General features: G+C 31.6%; 1 protein-coding gene across 4 annotated transcripts; it reads left to right on the top strand.

Moving 5' to 3' along the window:
* Positions 1–3,302: 3,302 nt before the first annotated feature.
* LOC134705444 (agrin-like) lies at positions 3,303–16,829 on the top strand. 4 transcript variants are annotated; one of them, XM_063564168.1, is made up of 16 exons: positions 3,305–3,511; positions 4,136–4,207; positions 6,194–6,299; positions 7,068–7,175; positions 7,915–8,028; positions 9,037–9,150; positions 9,937–10,050; positions 10,290–10,403; positions 10,891–11,004; positions 11,312–11,425; positions 11,972–12,085; positions 13,584–13,697; positions 14,305–14,415; positions 15,208–15,309; positions 15,586–15,655; positions 16,706–16,829. In XM_063564168.1, the coding sequence occupies exons 2-15, from the start codon at positions 4,141–4,143 to the stop codon at positions 15,626–15,628; spliced, it is 1,449 nt and encodes a 482-aa protein (XP_063420238.1). In that variant the 5' UTR covers positions 3,305–3,511; positions 4,136–4,140; the 3' UTR covers positions 15,629–15,655; positions 16,706–16,829. The 4 variants fall into 4 exon arrangements, with proteins under 4 accessions (XP_063420239.1, XP_063420241.1, XP_063420240.1 ...); XM_063564169.1 differs by lacking the exon at positions 14,305–14,415 and having other exon boundaries at positions 3,303–3,511; XM_063564170.1 differs by lacking the exon at positions 10,891–11,004 and having other exon boundaries at positions 3,304–3,511.
* Positions 16,830–17,289: the final 460 nt, after the last annotated feature.

Here is a 17,289-nt window from a genome sequence, read left to right as displayed (position 1 = left end):
TGTGTTTTTGATTTAGGAAAAACATGTGCTTTAAGTGAGGTATATAAAAGTATTCTAGTGAAGATTACATATTGCTTTTAGTGTAGCATATATAAGGGCATATTACTATAGCGTACTTGTAAACATGGGTTGTTTTTATACGACCGCAAAATTTGAAAAAAATTTCGTCATATATTGCTATCACGTTGGTGTCATCGTCGTCGTCCGAATAGTTTTATTTTTCGCACTCTAACTTTAGTAAAAGTGAATAGAAATCTATGAAATTTAACACAAGGTTTATGAACACAAAAGGAAGGTTGGGATTGATTTTGGGAGTTTTGGTCCCAACATTTTAGGAATTAGGGGCCAAAAAGGGCCCAAATAAGCATTTTCTTGGTTTTCGCACTATAACTTTAGTTTAAGTTAATAGAAATCTATGAAATTTTGACACAAGGTTTATGACCACAAAAGAAAGGTTGGGATTGATTTTGGGAGTTTTGGTTCGAACAGTTTAGGAATTGGGGGCCAAAAAGGGGCCCAAATAAGCATTATTCTTGGTTTTCGCACAATAACTTTAGTTTAAGTAAATAGAAATCAATGAAATTTAAACAATGTTTATGACCACAAAAGAAATTTTGGTATTGATTTTGGGAGTTTATGTCCCAACAGTTTAGGAATAAGGGGCCAAAAAGGGACCCAAATAAGCATTTTTCTTGGTTTTCGCACCATAACTTTAGTATAAGTAAATAGAAATCTATGAAATTTAAACACAAGGTTTATGACCATAAAAGGAAGGTTGGTATTGATTTTGGGAGTTTTGGTCCAAACAGTTTAGGAATAAAGGGTCCAAAATTAAACTTTGTTTGATTTCATCAAAAATTGAATAATTGGGGTTATTTAATATGCCGAATCTAACTTTGTATGTAGATTCTTAATTTTGGTCTCGTTTTCAAATTGGTCTACATTAAGGTCCAAAGGGTCCAAAATTAAACTTAGTTTGATTTTAACAAAAATTGAATCCTTGGGGTTCTTTGATATGCTGAATCTAAAAATGTACTTAGATTTTTTTATTATTGGCCCAGTTTTCAAGTTGGTCCAAATCGGGGTCCAAAATAAAACTTTGTTTGATTTCATCAAAAATTGAATAATTGGGGTTCTTTGATATGCCAAATCTAACTGTGTATGTAGATTCTTAATTTTTGGTCCCGTTTTAAAATTGGTCTACATTAAAGTCCAAAGGGTCCAAAATTAAATTAAGTTTGATTTTAACAAAAATTGAATTCTTGGGCCTCTTTGATATGCTGAATCTAACCATGTACTTAGATTTTTGATTATGGGCCCAGTTTTCAAGTTGGTCCAAATCAGGATCCAAAATTATATTAAGTATTGTGCAATAGCAAGAAATTTTCAATTGCACAGTATTCAGCAATAGCAAGAAATCTTCAATTGCACAGTATTGTGCAATAGCAAGAAATCTTCAATTGCACAGTATTGTGCAATAGCAAATATTTTCAATTGCACAGTATTGCACAATAGCTAGAAATATATAATTGCACAATATTGTGCAATAGCAAGAAATTCCAATTGGATTTCAATTGGAGTTATCTTTCTTTGTCCAGAATAGTAGTTGAATCAACTTAAATCATTGTTTTATACAATATTCAATGTATATTCACTTTTACTACCAACTGATAGATTAAAACAATCTTTACCATTCAGTGATAACAAGCACTTTTTTACATTTTAATATTTTATGATGTATTTAAATGAGTAGTTATTGTTGCAAACTTCATTAGAAATTTGAATTGAGATCAGTTTTGAAATAAGGGAAAGGGGGATGTGAAAAAAAATTGGGGGGGGGGTCAATTTTTTTCATTTCAGATTTCATAAATAAAAAGAAAATTTCTTCAAACATTTTTTTGAGAGGATTAATATTCAACAGCATAGTGAATTGCTCAAAGGCAAAAAAAATATTTTAAGTTCATTAGACCACATTCATTCTGTGTCAGAAACCTATGCTGTGTCAAGTATTTAATCACAATCCAAATTTAGAGCTGAATCCAGCTTGAATGTTGTGTCCATACTTGCCCCAACCGTTCAGGGTTCAACCTCTGTGGTCGTATAAAACTGCGCTCGCGGAGCATCTGGTTTTAAGTGCGTTAGGCGTAGCATATATAAATGAGTTTGGCGTAGCATATATGAGTGTTTCTGGCAAGATGCTTTGTGAGTAGCATATGTACGTGTGTTGGGTGTATAAGTGCTTCTGGTAAGATGCTTTAATTGTGAGTAGCATATGAACATGTGCTGGGTGTATAAGTGCTTCCGCTGTAGCATACACGAATGCTTTTAGCATACATGGTCACGGTTGATGTAGCTTACATACGTTCTTTAAACATAAACATTAGACCGTTGATTTTTCTGTTTGAATGATTTTACACTAGTAATTTTTGGGACCCTTTATAGCTTGCTAGTCGGTGTGAGCCAAGGCTCTGTGTTGAAGGCCGTACCTTGACCCATAATGCGTGGTTAACTTTTATAAATTGTTATTTGGATGGAGAGTTGTCTCATTGGCACTCATACCACATCTTCCTATATCTATTTAAAACCTTAGCACATGGTATTGTAATTTCTCTGTTATTGTGTTGTTCTGTAACTCTTAAGTTTATATTTTATACTTCCTTTCAATCATACAAAAGGTAGGACCTATACCCACTGTATTTCATTTAATACTCGTATTGTTAAAATCTGAAAATTGTTTAAATCTTAAAATATTCGAAAATTGAAAACTAATGCAGATTGTAAATGTTTTGAACAATTTATCATCGAAAGACCTCTTTAACCAAAATTAATTATTTCATATTCAAAAGACAATTTTTAGATTTATTTTCAACGGAACTTTGGTATTTGTTGAGGGCACCCTTCTTTACAATTAGACCACATTTTCAATAGTCCACCAGAATGTCCTTAAAATTCCAAAGTTTACATTTGAATGTAAGATACTGAGAAATTTCAAATAGATTTGAGGCCGTTTAGAAATTGCGTGGTCCTGATGTGAAAATAATTTAGAGGAAATCTTCCCTATATCATGTATACCTTTTTAAATATTATTGAGGACTACAGTTCAAAACCTAAATAAACATAAAAGACAATTTTCAATATATATATATATATAATAACCAACATCTTGCACCTAAAATATTCACATCTCTTTTTCCGAACACAATGCCTCCTAGGCAATGTAATTACACTATCTACCGCGAAATCGTGTCCTCGTTTTGTTAAACGCATTTACCATAGAAAATTTTGGTTGTATTGTATCAAACGTTTTACAACATAGTTTAACCTTAGAGCAACTATTAAAATATTTGATAAAACAAAAATGGCCTAACAGTTTTCTTTGGGAATTGAAGTGTAACGTAGATGCAAAAATTCATGGACGTATATCCCTTTGGCTATTTGATAACGAAATTCTGGACATTTTTACTATAAGATATTCATAGTTTAAAAAAGCAAGCAGTATATAAGCGAAAAGGTAAGCACATTTAAATTTCTAAAAAATACTGTAAGTTATTCATTTATCAATCGCATGATATATTACAGGAAAAAAACTGGAAATAACAAACTATATAAAAAAAAATCATTTTGAGAAACATTTGAATTAATTTTCTACAATTTTAGTTTATTGTTGAAAATCGTATTTATCCGTATTCGTATTTTACTATATTGTCATACATAAATAGGGCGAAAGAATCACTAGAGTTATACATCTAAGAGTACAATAAACACCTATTTTATTTAAGATCTATTAAAATACGATTGAAAATATTTGATATCCTGTTTTTCAAATTCATCATATGATTTTTGCGTAATCTTGGACAGGATGGTAATGATAACCACAATCTTGCCAATTTCCGAGAAATCTTCCGGTTAATACATATGACCTAAAGTGATTTTTTTTAGGTATACACTTTTCTAAAACATGACAAGTTACATATGAATATATGTTTAAATCATTGTAGTAAAAGAAGAAATTTAAGAAAGATAATACACGGATGACGTGTGCTTTGTGTCGCTTTTGAATTCATGGAAACAGTTCTTTTAGAGGACATATTTTTCATCATTCCAAATAGATTTCTTTTTGTATATTCTTTTACAGACAAAATGGATTCCACTATATTGGTATTAGCGATGATAACAATGATATTAATTCAATCGTCAACGTCAACCCGTAAGTTTTAGGTGTCAATTAGACATTTATGTGTTGTTTTTTCATGAATCTTGAAAATATTTCTGTAAAGACGACTTCGTATATGAAATTTTTTAATTTTAACATTTTGCTGAATATGTTTAACTGTGTTATGTGATAACAAGTTGGTTGACCGGTTTAGTTTAGTTTAAACATATTTATTTAGAGTGGATTGGGAAACAAGTTTTGCAACTTATATTAATCCCTTTCCACTTTGCGGGTGCGAGTGCTGCCTTGTAGCGGCATAAGCCTACTCTTTTTCGAAATCTACAAGGGTGTCTTTAACGTGCAAGAGATATGGCTCTCTCTTAACACGGGTCAGCCATTTATCGTCCCCTTCCGACGGACTATCATCGTTTCCTTAAGACCATACTCGCAAATGGTGTCAAGGGAGAGCCGAAAATTGAGTTCCTGAAATTTTCATCCCAAACCGGTATGGCACAACTGTTTTACAGATGACGAATAAAATGTTCCAATTGACACGAACAAACTCCCGCCAGTTTTGCTCTCGAATGTGACCTAACGAATTAGACTTATCATGCGTATCACAAGGTTTTGCGGCCTTCGTCTGAAACGAAAATTCCGAAAATTAGACAAAGGGGATGCTTTTTTCGGGTCGTCGTCGTCGTCGTATAGTTTGCGTCGACGATTAATAAAGTTTTCTGCTTAAAGGATCTACTTGTAATAGATTGCATTAATCAGTACGTATCAGATTGATGACTTTACGAGGTCCTACTCCTCGTCATAGTTCAACGACTTTGAATTTATTAACAATTTTCAATGTTAAGATTTCTGCTAATAGTTTGATTAGAATTACTTGTGATAGCTATAGATCAATGATATTTTCTATCAAGTTGCATTACCATCGGTACAGATCAAAATGACGACTGTATAACAATGGTGAGATTTAGTACGATGGCCAACGAGACAACTTTCCATAAAAGTTCGAAAAAATGTTAGCAAATAATGGCAACCACACAGCCTTCAAAAATGAGAAAAACCCATACCGTATGGTCGACTGTAAAAGTTCCGACATGAAAAATGTGATATATTTCAATGGAGAAAGCTGACGGCCAAATTTTTAACAAAATAATTTACGAAATAACAAATAGGACAGACATGAACGAACGAAAACTTCAGGCTCCTGGCTCGGAAATGACACATACAGAATGTGGCGGTGTTAAACATGTTTGGGAGCGCTCAACCCACCCTAATCTACATTTGTAGTACAGTGTTGTAACAACATAAGAACAAACGATACAAAATAGTTGAATAGGGGACCTTTCCCAATAGTTTATGGTCCAGCGACATTGAATTAATTACCAATGTTGCTGTCTATCAGATTGTCTCTTTTTTTTTAATTATTTACCGACAGGCGAGACATATCTCTGTGTCAACATTTTATATTCTACATTATCACCACAACGGTTGTCAAAATGTGGAGCAGGATATGCTTACCTGTCATAATCACTTGACACCACCCATGGTTTTTGGTGGGGTTCGTATTACCAAGTCTTTTGTTTTTTTCTATGTTGTGTTTTGTAGTCAGTTGTTCATCTTTTGTTCCTTTTAAATTGTTTGTTATGGTAAAGTCAGTTTGTTTTCGACTTATTAGTTTGAATGTCCCTTTGACATCTTTCGCCTCTCAACGTATTACTATCAGATTCCATTGGGATGTCCTCTATTTTTACGTATTGCTATCAGATTCCATTGTGATGTCCTCTCTTTTGTACTTACGTGGATAGTTTATCAACAATCTAATTAATTAATTTGAACTGGAAAATATCGGCCATTCAGCAGTTAATTCACAAACTTGTTGCACAAAAAAAAAACCTCTTTTTTAGTTTTCTTCTCATAATAACATTTTAAGCATGCAGATAATCATCTGTTAATCAAAATAAAATGTTGTTTTGATTTTGTGAGTTTGACTTGAGAGATGTAATGAAAAAAAAACTATTTTCTTTACAGCTATTATAAAGAAGACGTTTGATTCGATCTGTGAAAGTGTGTGGGATCCATTATGTGGATCTGACGGAAGAACATACCATAATAGATGTTACCTTGCTTTAAATCCGTAAGTTCACATCAGTATGCAAAAAAGTAAAATCACAAACATACTTAACTTCGAGTCCCCAATCAAATGGCAAAATCAAAAGCACAAACACATCAAACGAATGGATAAATGAACTGTCATATTCCTGACTTGGTACATGCATTTTCTTATGTAGTAAGTGGTAGATTGAACCTGGTTTTATGTTTTATAGCTAGCTGAACCCCTCACTTGTATGACAGTCGCATCAAATTCCATTATATTGATATACGATACATAATTAAAACAAGCATACACAAAAGGTAAAAATGTCAAAAACAGGGGTACATCAGTCAACATTGTTATTATCTTAACCAATAAAAAAAAATAAAAAAATTGTAACAAATAAGCACAAAATGGCATTTAGACCAAGCGTATTGGCAAAAATTAAAGACAAAATAAGACACAAATTTACCATAGTACAACAACACAATGACGGGATGTATATAAGTACAGATCCTCATGATCATCATATATGTATTAAAGAAACATAAAAAAAAGGCTCCAAACAAAGATGAAAGACAAGCATACAAACATGTTTTACAATGGCACCATAACGGAATGTATAAGTACAGAGCCACGCTATATGTATCAAAGTAACACCAAAAGCTATTGATAAGAAGACGTTTGTTTCATTAATCAAAAATGGCTTGTTATTTCAAGTCTTTCAATGCTTTTGCGCCTATGAACAACCATTGAATATCCCGAACTTTTATAGGAACCAATTATAAATATTTGTTTTCTTATTTACAGTTACGTCAGCTATGTGCACCGAGGTAAATGTCGGTGTACTCATCTGTACCAACCTGTATGTGGTGTTAATGGGATCACGTATAGAAACGACTGTGTTCGAGATTTAAAGTAAGTTTTAACATTCTATTCAGGTAGTCCTGTACATAAAAACTAAGCTATTTTACAAGTATATTTTTATCATAAACATTTGTATACTGCTATCTGTTTTTATTTCTAGTTCAGCAAGATCGATATCTCTATCAAATGCAATATTTGTTAGGAAGCCGAACTGAACTTTTTATTAACTTCTAGGACGGGATTTATGTTGGTTTTATTTCAGTCAGAAAAAGTTTTTCGAGCAAAGGCCGAACACATTTATTTAGTTTTTCGATGCTATTTTTTTTCTTTCAATTTTTTACACTATGTGGTGTGTGTGGGGGTGGGGGTGGGGGGGATTTGCCTTCAAAATATTTTTTTATTCTGCTTGACCAGAATATCTTGTTTCATCAAATTGTTAGGAAAAATACATATCATCCCTTAGAAGTTTAATAGTTATTCCAATATTCTTCCTTAAAAATGTCAGTATTCACATCTGAAGCAAACAAAAACTTTAAATAGAGATTGCATATTTTGGCGTTAATATTGATTGACTTATAGTGCCTTTGCATCGGAACTAAAATTTAAAAAACAGTTGTTGGCATGACACGGGTCATGTTCTTCCCATAATATGTTTTGGTGGTATGATACCTAAATTTCTCACGAACTTCAGTGAAAGCTTGATATCTTTGATGAACCTTTAAGATATTATTGAGATACATCTGAAATATTATACATCTACATGCATATATACATTAATAATGCTTTTCAGTGGAGTAAACATAGCCTATGTAGGCACGTGTATAACAAGCTGTCCCACGGAGTACGTACCTGTCTGTGGGGTCGATGGACAAACATACTACAACAAGTGTTATTTAAAAGCTGCGTAAGTATTCAAGTAATAAATATAGAAATACGAATATGTGGCATAATAATTGCCAACGAGACCCCCATTAAAGACATACTCTTGTAGACAATCATAGCTAGGTCACTATACAGTCTTTAAAAGTGAGCAAAATCCATACTCTACAATTAGATACTATTATATATATGCAATCCTCTCAATGGCAATATGTAAAACAATTCAAACGAGAAAAACGGCATAATTAGTGTGATCAAGTAAACCAATAATGTTAAATAGCAGCCAACGACAACCACTGAATTACTCTTCTGAGTTCTAGCAGAATAAAAGAACAACCCGTAAGAATCAGTTAAAAAGGATTGACTCATCAGATCGAAAAAAGTACAAAAACAATCTACACAAATGTACTTTAATGTACTCTTTGTTACTTTTAGGTAGTTTAAACTTAAGCCGTTACAAAAAAGTGATATATCCTCATTTATATATAGCAACATAAGCAAACAACATTATTTTTGTTATTTTACTTTTTATTAAAGATAACTTTACATCTTAGTCATTTCATCCACATTCAGGATAATTTAAACCAATTTGGCAGAATTAATTGCAACGTACGGAATGGTCATTATTATTATTATTATTATTATTGTTATTATTATTGCTGATGTCATTATCTTATAACGCTCCATAAAATCTGTTTAGAGTTCTGGAGTAATACTATATGTTTGAGGATAGTGAGATATACTTCTGACATAGATTTGTAGCGTCTTATATTTGAAAGAAGCAGTAAGATGCACTGTTATTTAACGTGCTAGACTCATATATAAGAAACATAATATTTTTGTAATCGTAGATAAATGTTCAAGAGAGAATTTATCATACATTTATTATGTTTATGTGCCGGTTGAATTTAATGAACAAAATGTAATTAATATGTATAGTGTGTACTTTTCTTCATTAAACGGATTTCTAGGATTTAAGAAGGAGTTCAACATGCTTATTGGGGAAATGTTTTACAATTAATTAATGTTTCAGGGGCGTCGCATGTGCTTATGATGGAAAGTGTGTTCAGCAATGTCCAAGTGAATACGACATTGTCTGTGGTACTGATGGCCTTCTCTACGTTAATGACTGCCATAGGAAAATGAAGTAAGTCAAAAGTAAAATTACAAAAATACTGAACTCCGAGAAAAATTCAATCGGAAAGTCCCTTATCAAATGGCAAATTCAAATCACAAAACACATCAAACGAATGGACAACAACGTTGGTCTGATTATTCACATGTGGCTTCTTATAAGGGATTAATTTCCTTTTTAATTTTAATTCCTTTTTGCTACGGAATATAGTACCCCATAAAAGTGAGCCTGTGTATGGAATGCAATTTCATCAGTAACAAAACTGGTGAAAACATATAACACACATATGGAAATAAAAACTGCAAACAAAATGTTATCAAAGATATATATACCCTTCAAATAAAATAATAATCACTCCTCAATCCACTGTTTTCAACAAGAAAAATAAAAACATACAATACATAGGAAGTGTTAATTATAAGTTATAAAAAATTAAAAGCACGAAAATACCAAACATCGAGGAAACTTCAGTGCAGACATTTTCTTATGTAGAAAATTGGAATTAACCTGGTTTTATAACTAGCTAAACCTCTCACTTGTATAACAAAACAAACAGACACAAAAGGTAAAAATGTCAAAAATTTGGGTACATCAGTCAGCATTGTTTTAAATCTTAATCACTATGAAAACAAGCAAGTAGATAAGAAACATAAAAAGGCATATAGAAAAAACACATTAGTAAAAATGAAAGACACAAATTTACCATAGCACGGAATTTATAAGAAATGTCTTGCTTGTAATTGGTACGCAAGACTCTCGTGTTAAAATCTATATCAATATATATTGTGTATCTTTTAGTGGGGTTGGTTTAGCGGACATGTCACTATGTAAAGAGAAATGTTCATTAGAGCTGGTCCCTGTATGTGGAGTGGATGGACGAACTTATGACAACGACTGTATCAGACAAGCAGCGTAAGTATTATAACTCAATTAAAAGTAGTAAAATATGTCCATGTATTGCAAATACCTCGAGTTAAATGTTTTTTTAAGAAAAATAATTATACGACTTAACACCAAATCAAAATTTTAACGACTTGAACAATAATTATTAGTACTAGCTTGTCATGATAAAAATGTTTTCTTCTTTTTTGCAGTGAATAAGGTCTTGTTTCCATAATATGCCATTATTTTTCATTCCTCTTTTTTAATAGTGGAGTACAGTTAGCATCAGTAGGGGAATGTCCAGTTATCTGTACAGAAGAGTATAACCCAGTTTGTGGTGTAGATGGCATCACATATGGCAATGAATGTAAAAGACAGAAAGCGTAAGTGTAATTTTTTGGGTTTTTTTTGTTTGTTTTGTTTTGCATTTGTATCAGTCTAATTTGAAATTAACTACAGAAACCTAGGATATCATTACATAACTATGTCACTGATGAGTCTTTTGGAGACGAAACGCGCGTCTGATGTAAATAAAAAATTGTAATCCTGGTATCTTCATTCGTATTGAGTTGTATCAACTCCATAAATGTTTCACTTTTTACTGTCTTTACTATGTTGATTGACAGTACATCCATCAGGAGTGTCACTTCTCAATGATTGGCGATGGGCTAGTGTATTGTACCGATCCTAAAACATATACGACAGTAGAAAATAATCAAAAATAATGTAATTGCTCCGATAGAAAAAATATAATTACTAAGGGTCCACATACTATCTTCAGTATATAAACACACTACATGTGAAAACCTTACATATTTTAAAGACATGTCTGTATTACAAGTATCGTTATTGATTTTTCTATTTTCTTAGTGGAGTACAGTTAGCATCAGAAGGGGAGTGTCCAATTATCTGTACAGAGGAGTATAACCCAGTTTGTGGTGTAGATGGCATCACATATGGCAATGAATGTAAAAGACAGAAAGCGTTAGTACTTTTTTATATGTAGATATTTCACTAAAGAAATGTCTGTACCACAATTGGCTTAATTGATTTTTCTACTTCATTTGAAAAGCGGTTGGCATCAATACTTCTTTGTTTTCTAGCAATTGGCAGTTAACTATCCACATCTGAATTCAGAATTTGCCTTCAAGAATATTTAAATTGTACGTTTGCTCTGTACTTATTGTCAACGGTGTGTTTTTTTTGTGAAATGTCGATGCAGACTGAGAGGCTTGATTTTTGCTCTATATATGCCAAAAAATTGACTCTATTGTCTTTTCTATATTCATAGTGGAGTACAGTTAGCATCAGCAGGGGACTGTCCAGTTATCTGTACAGATGAGTATAACCCAGTTTGTGGTGTAGATGGCATCACATATGGCAATGAATGTAAAAGACAGAAAGCGTGAGTGTTTTTTTCCATATGCATCAATTGGATTTGAAATAAATAAATACTTAATATGTATATCACTGGTAATTTATTTGTATATATCAATCTAATTTGGATTTACTACTGTAACAAAAGTTCTAAATACTTACAATAAAAAATGCAAATTGGTATTATAAGTTGGTTAAACAAGAAACAGAACAACCAAACCTTAATATAGATATTCCCGAGATCACCGTACAACACCATGACATGTAAAAAAAATACTTATAGTTCAGTCAATCTAACAACGATTTGACCCTAACCTTGGAAGTAATTGCAACAGAAGATTTTTTAAGTTTTAATCTTTAACATTATATCCCAAATATCCGTGTATATGTGGGGCTTTGACTGGACTATTACTGTAAACAATAGACACAGAGCAAACGTCACTATTCTAACATTCATGAATTTTTTTTTTGAATGTCAATGAACGATGCAGTAGCTTTATGTTTTCATTACATATGTGAAAGAAATGTCTGTATCACTAATAGCGTAAACTTATTGATTTTTCTGTTTTTATAGTGGAGTACAGTTAGCATCTGTAGGAGAATGTCCAGTTGTTTGTACAGAGGAGTATATCCCAGTTTGTGGCGTAGATGGTCTCACATATGGCAACGATTGTAAAAGACAAAAGGCGTGAGTGTTTTTTTCATATGCATCAATTGGATTTGAAATGACTAAATACTAAATATTTATATCATTCTAAATGCTTTGAATACAAAATGCAAATATATGACATAATTGTTTGCAAACCAAACTATAAAAAGAAAAGAAAAAAAAACAAAAAAAAAACAAAAACATCATTTACCAAAACACAAAACATGACAAAAACAAAAAAAAATAAAAACACTTTACGCAAATCTGTTTTATTTCTTGTTATATTTTGGGTTCAAATTTCAAATCATATCCTGACACTCCAGACCCTTATGTGTCTGATCTCATAATTATGAATCATAATTCTGAGATTTAACATTTTGAAACTAATAGAAGCAAACCAACACAATTCCACTCCAAAAAATAGCGGACAAAAAGGCATTACATGGTGGACAAAAATGCAGTATCTAAAATTTATTTTGATCGACAGATAACAACAAAAACTATCGGCAACATGAATTTATGAGTTATAACATGGATTCCATTTGCTGATTTTACATTTTTTGAAATTTCTTAGCTCAGCTAAGATATTTATGACTAGGTTACTGGTATCTTTCTCGCGAAATGTTTTGAAAAATGTCGCAAATCAATTATAGGAAAATCTTTAATTACATTATCGTAGATTTTGACTATTTAATAGTTTGATACGAGCATCACTAAAGAGACTTGTTCAGTCACATTTTTGGTTGTTTTCCATTCGTTTGATTTAGCCATTTGATTACTGACGTTTCGTTTTGATTTTTTTAGTTTGGTATTTTTCTTATTTACTTTGTACTGTTATTGTAATTACTACCCACCGATTTTTTGTACGGGTCTGACATTACTTTTAGTGTGTTTTTTTTTTCATGAACTCTTCAAAGTTAAGATGAGGTTTTAAGTCATTAAAGATTATTAATTGTCGAGGTGTTTAATTGGTACCGTTAACGTTATAGTTGTTGTCATTAAATATAAATACTTGTATTCACTCGGAGAGAGCTCCTCTACCTCTTCGAATATAATGAGTTTACTTCAGTCATTGTAAACCATGTAATTAGAAGAAGAGTATTAATAATATTAAGCTGTGAATAATAAACAATACAAATCATAGGTTTGATAAGCTATTAAGTCCTATTTATATTTCACTCTCGGTTTGTATTAGAGTTCTTGTTAATATTGTTTCTTATTTCTCATTTCTTATTTACATTTATAACTGTTAATGTAAATGTCTTTTGGTTTTGTGAGTCTTTGTTTACTCCATGGTTTTGATTGTTATTGTCTTATATGATATCTGATCTTTAAAATGACTGTGACAAAGGATTATTTCAATGGTCAATCATTGAAGTTAAGAATAAATTGTAAAAGAAATACATTCTGCCTGAAGTGATCTGTGTATGAAACATGGGTAATTGGGGATACGTTTTTATTTGTAATTTTAATAATAAGTATAAAAAAGAAGATGTGGTTTGATATGATATGAATTGTTTTAAACCATTTACTTTAGTGGAGTTGAACTAGCATCACCTGGAGAATGTAAGAAGTCGTGTACAAACGATTATAATCCTGTATGTGGTAGTGATGGATTAACATATATGAATCAATGTTGGCTGATAGAAGCGTATGTATTATATTCTCACTTCAGATCGGCGAATCAAAGTAATGTTAAACTATTCTTTGAAAAATAGTAGTAAGAAAACCAACATATGCATGATCATATTTTAAAAGAATTTGGGAATTTCCACTATGTGAGGCATCTGGTAGTTACAACAACAAAATAGTATACTCAACATGCACAAGTGACATAGTCGTGATTCTAAATTACAATTATATAAAGCAGTATACAGGAACAACTTTTTATAGTTTTGAGAAACTGTTTTTTAAATATTAATTTGATTTTTTATTCTATTTTAATTTTATAATGGAGTTGCTTAATAAAGGCACCAGTAGTATACCACTGTTTGTTAGTCATAAACCGATTAGGCGAAAACAAAATCCGGGTCACAAACTTAAACCGGGAAAACATATTAGCTATAAGAGGAAAATAACTTAATGGAACAACAGAAACATTGAACTGCACAACACAAACTAGGTGACTAGGACTTTGGCATATTTCTTTAGGTTTGTCTGTAAATACTAGTACAATAAATTATTCTCTGTTAAAATAAATGTAAACTAATGCACTTGCTAAGCAGAATGACACCTTGTTTGTACTTATGTAATTTCAGTGGGGTAGATGTAATATCACAAGGCGAATGTCCAAAATGTCCTAGCACTATGAATCCAGTCTGCGGTGCTGATGGAAAAACATATGATAATGACTGCTGGCTGAAAGAAGCGTGAGTTTAATATGTTGATGAAATAGATTTATTTTAAATATTTCTAATTATGTGCTTAGTTTGATTGTGTACAAAATATATAGTAGATTATAATGCAACAACGTTTGTAACGCTCATTTTGATTGGATAACGTCACTAATTTTCATGGCATCAATTGACAATTGATGCTTTGAGACGTACGCACAAGCGTAGACGACATATGACAGAGTTTTCTGTCAGTTTCATTAGAATGGAGATAACAATATTGTATTTCAAGCTCCCATGAAATCAATTGTTGATGCCGTCGGAGCTTAAAATATAATACAGTTATCTCCTAAGTATATCCTACCACAGAACAGTATTCGAAATTTATTAAAGCATTCTCGTGCTCCAACACAGACTTTCCAAATTCCCGTTTTTAAGAAAATCTCTTCAACTCATTATTTGCGAATAAGACTAATAGCAATGTTTCACTGCATGAATAACTTAATTACTGTTTACTATTCCATTTACTGAACCATAGACCAATTGAATGTCTTTTTTCAAAAACCACCAAAGTAACAGGCTATAAACCAGATGGACGACTCCAATTAAAGTTCAAATGCAATCAAATATGGTTACTAACCAATGTTGAATACATTTCCTATGACATTATTACCTCCACGTATTTTATATATTCACATCGACCTAAGGTTTGCAAATTACAGCACATTACGTACAATTTGCATTAAAGTGGGACGTATTTAATAAAGGTTGAATGATTGATAAAAATCCATAGCTAGCAGTAATAACTTTTGTATCAAATTATTACAGTGGTATATCCTTTCATCACCAAGGGGAATGTTGCAAAGGTTACAAACCAGTATGTGGTGTTAATAACAGAACCTTCAACAATGAATGTGAGCTAAATCTCCAGTACGTATATCTATATAAAATTTTGGCTTGTTGGTAGGTTATTTGTAAAACTTGTCAATGCAATTTTAATAGCAATTAATTATTTACTCATGTCGAAAATTACATTAGTAACGTTAAACTTGGTCCGGCCATGGACAGCTTTAGTAAAAGTTTAGATTCAACTATTTGTTCCCTGTTATCATGATGGCAGTTACATTTTAATTGTTTAAATAGAGTTTTTTCCACGGAGAGAACATTTAGATATGGTTTGATTGAGTTTGTGTTTTACTTTTGTAGAGGTATAGCGAAACAGTATGATGGAGTATGTTTGGCTAAATGATAGCGATTATCTGAAAAGAATTTCATGGTAAACTTTCTTTTCTGTCCTCAAACATGGAAAATGAAACTGCTGACTGTATAAAGCTCTCGCCAAGTGATAATCTTAATACTGATGTGATACTAATAAAATTGTCTACCTGGATAGATAATGATAGTTTCATGCAATAACCCTCTAAAGCTTGACTTAAAATGTATATATGGATACAGATTCAATAGCTCCTCAAAAGCAATCTTGTAAAAATTGATATTGTTTTTTTTACATTGACATAGATTAGACACCTCCACACAATTAACCCTGTAAAGCTTGAAATGGTTTGTCAGCCTGTACATATATCTGATAGCTCAACACAATTAACACTGAACAGCTTGAAACTGTTTTTTTTTACATAAGTACAAAGGCATAGATGTAATATCTGATAGATCTAAGCAGCTAACACAGATACAGTTAACATAAACCTTATTTGCATAACGCTAAGGATTAAAACAAAACCAACCCAATACCCAATAAAAGAGTTTACTGTCACTCAATCGGCCTAGAACGATTTAAAATAAAAAAAGCTTTGAATAAGTTCTAACAAGATTTTAAGATAAAACAAAATTTTCCCAAGTGCTTTTCTAAAATGAAATTGAAATTGATGAAAATGATTGATTAAAAGTTAGCAACTTTAGGTAACCTTCATCAAGGAGCAACACCAATACAGCATAGCAAGCTATACAAGTTCAAGCAATAACAAATGTAAAGCAATTCGAACGCAATAGATACGACCTGATATGTTTTACAAATCAATAGACAAAAACAAGTATGATATGCAACTTCAAACGGCAACAACTAAATTAAAGATGCATTTAAACATTAGCGGAAACATAGAAAACTGTCTGTAAAGAAACAAAGAGTAGAAGATTTGATATTCATTCTTATCTGATGTGTATAATAAGAAATACATTACATTACTATGATTGGTTATAAGTTCTTCTGGGAATTTATGCAGTTTTCTCAGAAATAGGAAAGTTATTTTGAAATAAAAGGAGATGTTAACATAGGAGAACAAATGTCGACTTTTTATTATATCTATTTCAGAAATAGTATATCATAGTGTGACCTTTGGAAGAAGAAGAGCCATCTTTGCAGCAGTGAACTAAGGAGTATATTATGTCAGTTAGAAATCCAGATCCATCATTGTATTTGTATTGAACGCATTCTATTTTACATCAAATTTGTATTATGTTTTTTTTTAATATAGACTTTTCAAAAGTGAATCTTATTCTTCTTAATTTCCACAATTATTTAGTATCAACTTGTTAGAAATTTAGGTAACAAGATGAAAAATAAAATAAGAATTTGAAAATGCAGAGCAACAAATTACAACAAACGCATTATAAAGAATACCTTAAGACTTTAACTCCGTATCCTGTCTATGCACTTATCCATAACAACGTCTTATGTCTATGTACCCGTTCATAAACCTGTCTCGTGAAAATAACAGTAGGATATTTCTGTTCAAAAGTCATCAATAGATTTCGAAAAAAAAAAATCTGGGTTCCAAACTAAAACCGAAGGAAACACATCAACTGTATGATGAAAACAAAGAAAGAACAGATACACTGAAGTGCAACAAAAAATAAAAGACAATGCAATACACACAGAAACGAACGTGAAGATAC

Source organism: Mytilus trossulus, chromosome 2, assembly GCF_036588685.1.
Source record: "Mytilus trossulus isolate FHL-02 chromosome 2, PNRI_Mtr1.1.1.hap1, whole genome shotgun sequence".
Classification (NCBI taxonomy): Eukaryota; Metazoa; Mollusca; class Bivalvia; order Mytilida; family Mytilidae; genus Mytilus; species Mytilus trossulus.
Note: the sequence above shows the minus strand (reverse complement) of the source record. Positions and strands in the feature narration are given on the sequence as shown.